At 38.4% G+C, this 7904-nt stretch overlaps 1 protein-coding gene across 1 annotated transcript; it reads right to left on the bottom strand.

Annotated features, from left to right (window-relative positions):
- Nucleotides 1-1505: 1505 nt before the first annotated feature.
- LOC311292405 (uncharacterized protein) lies at nt 1506-5317 on the bottom strand (the record flags this gene model as incomplete). The annotated part of the gene is made up of 4 exons (XM_084412073.1): nt 1506-1817; nt 2467-2637; nt 3558-3645; nt 5313-5317. 4 exons carry the CDS (start codon nt 5315-5317, stop codon nt 1506-1508), a joined length of 576 nt encoding a protein of 191 aa, XP_084268199.1.
- Between the last annotated feature and the right edge of the window lie 2587 nt (nt 5318-7904).

The raw sequence follows: 7904 nt of genomic DNA, 5'->3' as shown, positions 1-7904 counted from the left end.
ACATAAATAACACTTTTTAAATAGCCCACTTAAAGTGTTTATTACAAATAAAAGACTAAATGCTAAAATTGTTATTGTTGTAAATGTCACCAATCTACACTGACTGTGGAATGTGTAATGCAAAACATGTTTTTATTAGGCTACTTGTTGTTCATTGTTTTCCAGAGTGACCGTCCAGTGACATACTGCAGTTTGAATACCCTTGTGCCCATCCTACGCCTGCGGTTTGATGTGGAGTTAGAAATCAAACAGGACTTCAGGTTAAATAGGCAGGCCATGCATGCCCTGCAGCGCCTGATGCAGAGAGAGCAGGACCATGGCTGGGGCAATGAATTGGAAGTCCTGATATATGTCTATTGGCTTGCCCATGGACTTTCCTTTCGTGTGGTGTCGCGAGTGTTCAGTGTGCCCAAATCCACTGTTCACAGAATTATTCACAAGGTGGCACAGTTCATTTGGGATAATCTACACAGAGCCATTGCCTTTCCGAAGCCTGCAGACCTGGACACTGTGGCTGATGGATTTGCCCAGTGTTCTGGAACGCCCGTCCTCAACAAAGCTGTAGGTGCTATTGATGGCTGTCACATAAGAATTAAGCCCCCATCAGTTCATCGCCTGGACTATTTAAATTACAAAGGGTTTTACTCCATAAACATGCAAGCCATCTGTGACTCTGCTGGAAAGTTCCTGGATATTTTTGTAGGCTATCCAGGTTCTGTACACGACACACGCATTTTGAAAAACAGTTCTTTTTATCTGGCCAGAAATTATCCACCCAATGGATACTTTATCCTGGGAGATGGCGGATATCCTTGTTTGGAGACACCAATCTGCCTCATCACTCCATACAGGGAACCTGTGAATGGCCCAGTGCAAAGGAAATTCAATTACCACCAATCAAGGGCACGTTCGATTGTAGAGAGGGCCTTTGGCATCATGAAGACTCGTTGGAGGTCCACACTATTCAGGGCCCTGGAGGTCAGTCCTACGTTTGCACCCCAGGTCATAGCATCCTGTGCTTTCCTGCACAATGTTTGTATTGACAATGGAGATGTCCTGGAACCAGACACTGATGTGGCAGTGGACATCCTGGACCCAGAACCTCCCCTACAAGAAGCTCCTGAAGCACATGAGACACCAGGGAATGCCACAAGGGACAGACTTGCTGCCTTGATCAGCGCACAAGCCCCTCATTAGAAAATTCTGATGAAAATTGTAAATAGTTCAACTCTCTGAGTGTTTTTTTTTTTACATGCCCATGTTCTTTTGGGTTGTTCTAGTGTGGACATATGGTTCATTTTAACTTTAGTTCTATTAAACTTAATTATATTTTGAAAACATGTTGGTGATGGTTTCTTTTATAATGATCTAGAAATGCAAAAAAATATTGAAAATTTTAATGACATCTTAACACAGCATAACTATTGTTGGGGCATTTTGTCCACAAACACAACATAAAATAAATATTGTTGGGGCATTTTGTCCACAAACACAACATAGCATAGCTATTGTTGGGGCATTTTGTCCACAAGTCTTTCGAAGAGGGTTAAAAACCTCTCAGTTTGGGCCTCCGTTTCTTTGTGCCTTTCCTGCTCCTTAACAGATTCTGCTTGAAGAAAATCCAGAATGAGATTATTTCCTCTCTTCCTCTTAGAGGAGCTCGGAGTAGCTGGAGTGGTGGGTGGACGAGTAGTAGCTGGAGTTGTGGGACAAGTGGTGGTTGGTGTAGTGGGACGAACTGGGGTGGTGGGATGAAGAGTAGATACAGGCTCAGAGATGTCTTCCTCGAGGGGTTCGTGTTCAGGTGTGACAATGGCCTGGGGGGGAAATGGGGGGTACAAGTATTGCAAGTATTGCACCATAGGCTATTTTTGAAAATGTGATAGTTCCTACTAGGGCTGGGTAAAAAAATACAGATTTCTCGATTTTAATCGATTCTCATTTTTACGAAACGATATCGATTCTTAAATCCCAAGAATCGATTAGTCATCCTGTTTTCAGTTGATGAATGAATGGAACATTGTTGCGCGCATCCCATCCAATAAATCGCAATAATCTTTGTGCTTTGTTATTATTGATATGAAACAAAGTCTCAGATTTCAAATTACGTCTATTTTCTTACGAAATTCAAAAACATAATTACCGTTTTGGCGCTGTGGCGTGAATAATAAATAAGTGTATTTTAAGTGTTTGTATACAAATCAGTTCATTTTTACCTTCAATATTATAGTAGGCTAATGAAGCCTATAGGCTACAACTGACTCCCATAGTTTACAATAATAGTTAAGAGATTTGTTTTCCTTGAGAAAATTTGCAATGTATTGTACCTGATATCCAAAATCAATATTGAATCGAATCGAATCGTAAACGAAATCGAATCGAATTGCAAGCTTGTGAATCGAAATCGAATCGAATTGTGCAATTTGTGTCAATACCCAGCCCTAGTGCCTACTACTATCAACTTACCATTAGCAATAATGTGGGGTCCTCTGCCGGCTTGAAAGAGGCCACAATCACAGGAGGATCAATAGCTGGCCTTCCCCCCAAAACGGCATGCATCGCCTCGAAGTATCGCCAGTTGGATACCGTTTTTTCTCCACTTTCTGTTCCTGAGCCTGTTTTTGGTGTTTTCAGGTCCTACAATAAAAAAGAAAAGAAAAAGAGAAACAGAAACAGCAGTTGTGAGAGGGGTGGCCAAGCCGGTATTTTCCTTACAAATGCTCTATAAAGGCATCATATGTCTTTTGGAATGCAGTTGGCCTATATATTAAAAATAAAAATATGTAAACCATCAACAAAAGGCTTACAATTTCAAATACTCACACGCACTTTGTGCAGAGCGCTCTCACATGCGGCTGTGAGCAACTCCGTCTACGTGGTTAAATGTACTTGAATCTCAATGCTTTTATGGCACGGAAATGTAAACAGTCAGTTATATCTTAAGTTATTAAACAGACAGGACAAACCACATTTTAGATTTCAAAAGAGATCTGTGCATTAGTGTGAATGCAGCTTTTCGTGTCTAAACTGAGAAAGAATAATCAGAGTTCTTGAATGCAAAAACATTTAGACAGCCTACTCTTAAATACTGAAAGCAGTCTTTGTTTATTGCTTGTAATGTTTTTTCCCCCTCTTTGTTATTGATAGCTTTTATGTTTTGAAGCTATTCGTTTATATAGCCTATTTAAAATTCTTAACATGTTATTGTATTAATTTAGTTTTTTTATGTGTAATTATTTTTAAAAGTAGCCTACTTATAATTACATATGTAATTAAATAAATCTTTTAAGTTTTATTAATAATATTAATAAGAAAAAAAGCTCGGCTCATGAGGTGCCTAAAGATTCTCATCCATATTTTACAAGATGTATTGCTTGTCTTTGTTAAATAATAGAAAAGATAAAGAGCTTAAAAAATAACCGCATATTAAATCGCAATCGCAATATTGGTAAAAATAATCTAAATTAGGTTATTTTCCAAAATCATTCAGCCCTAGTGTAAAGGATGTAAGATGTAGGTGATGAAGACATGCAACATATCTCGATCCAAAGAATTACCTTGTAACGCTTCTTTAGGTTCTCCCACTTCTTGCCTGCCTTCTCTCCTGTAATCCTTCCTTCCAGGCCCAGGTCTTTCACTGCTTTCCTAAAAAACATACAAATATGAGAATAGCTGTCAAAATGCATTGTAGCTGCCTGGGGGCTAGAACATTATCAGACATTGATATTGTTATCAGTTATTGAATTGTACAATCTGGTCACTCACTCCCATATAAGTTTGGAGGCAAATTTTTTTTTGGTGAACTTTTCCTCATTCTCAGTCCAGAACTTGATGAGGCCAAAGGTTTGCTCGACAGTCCCTGAAATAAGAGACCAGTTGACGCTAAGTAAATAGCAAAATAACAGGAGAGAACTAAACAGATTTTCAGTCAATACAATCTGATGAGTGTGAATACATGCACATAACTATCCCAGTTATGATCAGGATATAAGTATCCATAATAATATGCTAGAAATCTAATAATAATCTAAAGTAAGCAAATGTAAAATAACACAGCATAGTTTATTATAGATAGATTAATGCTTATTAAAGCTAAAGTTATTCATTCAAGAGCTGGGAGTAATTTTCTCTTTGCCTTTAGTTGTTTTATTCACATTAAAGGTGTAATCATTAGCAGGTTTATTAGACGCTGCCACTTTAAGACCGAATGCCGATCTAATAATACACATTTTCTCCCAACTATTCCACAACTAACTCCCATTTAAGACATAAACTGTGTTAAAGTGAATCTCCAAACCTGTCATCTAGCCCTATTTTTGTCTGTATTTGATCGTTTAGACGCGCACATGAAACCCAAAGTATAGTTTGCTTGTCTAGGTGCAGTCCGTTTCTGAACGCGCCGCCGCCCTCAAAGTACGTCTCTTACGCGGATAATTGTGCTTATAATAGCTCTTTTTACAATCAAACACCTCCCGCAATTTAGAATCAGCAGACACTGCATTTTACAACCATCACTGATTGTGCACAGTGCTGTTTGGGTTTAACGTTAGGGAGAAGTGACAGCGCGCTGTGAAGAAAAAGATGAAGCACTAGACGAACGCGGCTAGTTTTTAATAGTTTTACCTCACATCTTCTTTTTATAATCCGTGGAAGCCGAAATCGAAAATAAAATTAGATGAACTACCCAGATCAGAGATATATTTGATGGGCAGACTCTCTCGAAGCACTCAGATATCATGAACATCGTCAGATAGATAGCTTCGCGAAATATTTTCTAACATTAGTGTTCAAAACTTAACAGTCCATTGGATGTGCATCAAACTAACATATTCCAACATATTTCGAAATTTTAACATGCTTATTTGCGAAAATATACTTACAATTCAATTGTTCCTTTCCAGCGGTGTCCGCCATCTTGTGTAAAAAAAATTACCGGCTTGCTGAGTCCGCAAGGTATTCTGGGTAATTTCATCTTCCACTTCGTTTTAAGCCTGCATCGGACCGCACTATGTTTTGAGGGTTGATTTTAAGGGGAGAATACCACTCCCCCTTGCTCTTTAGAGTATTGGGACACCCTACCCCTACACGAGAACGCGCAAAAACAAGGGTTAGGGCAGAAATCTAGGGTAAGGGGAGGTATTGGGACAGGGCCTTAGTGTATCTTCCACTCGCATAATATAGTGGTTTTCAACAGACAAACAACACCAAATAAGACAGACAGTTTCACAGAGAACGCTTGCTGAAGAGCAAAAGCTAATGTGTGTGTGTGCCAGCGTCACTTTTATGCATCCGGTTATGCCGTCACATGTTACGTCATGACGCAACACCAATCAGGATTGGATTAGTTTCATTCATACTTCAGAGGCGCACGCTAAGGGAGCGTCCCAAAGAGTCGTTTTCAACGACGCAGTGCGAGTTCCCTCGAAAGGGAACTATAATTTTTTTATTCGGATTTTGTGTTTTTTGTGTGATTTTGGGTCCAGTATGTTGATACAGTACATCAAAGTGAAAAACGAATTGTCTGTTCATATAGGTGATGTTGTGCTGAAAAAAATGATACCAAACATTGGTATGGTATAAATTTGCTTATGTCAAAAAAAAAAAAAAGTACTCAAACCCGGCCAAAATAGCCCAAGACTCCGAAGAGTTAACCATCTCAAGGATGATCAGAAGAAAATTCATTCATTCATTACAAAATAGTACATAGATATTATTATACACCATCTAGACTTTACAGGATGGGGATAGATATTATTATACACCATCTAGACTTTACAGGATGGGGATAGCTGGAAATAGTCTATGCTGGAAATGTAAGGAAGAAGAGGGCACTTATTTACATATGATTTGGGAATGCTCTTTAGTTCAGCCATTCTGGCATAAAACTCTGAGAATACTTGAAGAATGGTTGGGCTTTAACTTACCGGTAGAACCACAATTATGCCTTCTTGGAGATAAGTCAGTTGTACCTAATATAGCAAAAAATGCATTTACCCTAGTTAAGATTGGCTGTATCACAGCTGGCCAGGATGATTTTGCGCAATTGGAAATGCCCCAAGTCCCCAGATTTGAAAGAGTGGATCGATGGGATGATTGAGGGTGAGAAAGAAGTGAGAAAAACATGGGATGATTTTTGGCAGCATATAAAAATGGTGTGAAGAGCCGAACTCTGTAACAACTGTTTTTCCATGTGCTTTTTCTTATGTTTTGTTATGTTGATGGTGACTAGTGGCTGAAAATGTGACTGATTGGAAAGGAGAACATTGAATACTGTGATGTATGAAGTTTTGGCTGTTGAACAATAAAAAAAGTTGAATTATAAAAAAAGGATGATCAGAAGAAATGGACAGCACCTGAGTTAAATATATGAGTGTCACAGCAAAGGGTCTGAATACTTAGGACCATGTGATATTTCAGTTTTTCTTTTTTAATAAATGTGCACAAATGTCAACAATTCTGTGTTTTTCTGTCAATATGGGGTGCTGTGTGTACAATAATGAGGAAAAAAAATGAACTTAAATGATTTTAGCAAATGGCTGCAATATAACAAAGAGTGAAAAATTTAAGGGGGTCTGAATACTTTCCGTACCCACTGTAAATCATAATTCATGATGATGTACTCCTCTTAGTTACTGTTTTAATTAAGATGTTGTTCATCCATGAAGTCATGAATGAAAAACGTTGAACTTGTGTTAGTTTCTGATGATTCATGAGATATTAATGCATGAATGAATGCATAATTCATGCATGAATTTATACATGAATTCATGGTAATTCATGTACCCTTACTGTAAAGTGTTACCAGGTGCAGAAACAAGAGTAAGAGACCTGATGTTAATTTTCTGAAAGGAACTTCTGGTGCAGATTCTTCATTGTGTCAGTTAGCAAACGTTTCTGTTTTTTCTTCTTCTTCTAGAAAACAGTTTGCTTTCGTCCTGTTGTCATCCGACTGACATCGTCTCTTAAAAAGAATGTCCCCAGATAGCAAATAGTAATTGAATAAACATTGTTTTTCCATCTGAATCATCATTATGGTTGATGTTGAAATTTCAATGCAAAATAAATGTTGAATCACCATTACCATATCGATGAAAACCTGATGTTATTAATGTTGATGGCAACAATATTGGAACAACATTGATCTATAGTTATCTTTATGATTGATTAAGCATTGATATTTGGTTTACCGGGCGATCACTGATTGTGTTGAAAAGTCATTGATTTATAGTTGACCGGGAAACGACGCTGTTGTTGAAGAGTCATCGGCATATAGTTGACCGGGAAATATGATTGAAAATGCATTGATATATAGTCGACCGGGAAATATGACTGAAAATCCATCGATTTTTGGTTGACCGGGAGATCAACACCAACGTACTGCACCGGACACAGCTCATTTCTGGACCTTGGCACAAGCGTACAGGTAAGCTTGCTTAATGTTCGATATTAATGAATTGTACCAAATCAAATACTGTTAGGTTGATCGTTAACATGATGGTTAATGTAGTAACCGGCGCAGTGCTGCAGTCACTGAAATAGATTTTTGTTTATGTGTCAAAATCTGCCAAAAGTACTTTGTGGTTCTCTTCTAGGTTATAAAGTTAGCAAAACCTCATTGGTCCAGTCTATTTTTGTGACAGCTAGCTCAAAATACATGTCTGTACCCATTGCTAGTGTCGTGAAATCTATTAACACAGCACCGCTATTTCTTCTGACCGCCGGAGAACACCGGCGGAACCAACGCTAGCATAGTGCTCTATCACAGCAGTGACCGCGGCGGGCCAGAATTACACAAAAGACATGGTTTACCTTTACTTTATTCAATGCAGAACTGTCTCGAGTTGTAACGTTAACTGGAAATGCGGATTAGACCATCTCGTCATAATAGCCTACAAATCCAAAAT

The sequence above is a fragment of the Rutilus rutilus genome, assembly GCF_951802725.1.
Source record: "Rutilus rutilus genome assembly, chromosome: 6".
Classification (NCBI taxonomy): Eukaryota; Metazoa; Chordata; class Actinopteri; order Cypriniformes; family Leuciscidae; genus Rutilus; species Rutilus rutilus.
This window is presented reverse-complemented; position numbering and strand designations above follow the sequence as displayed.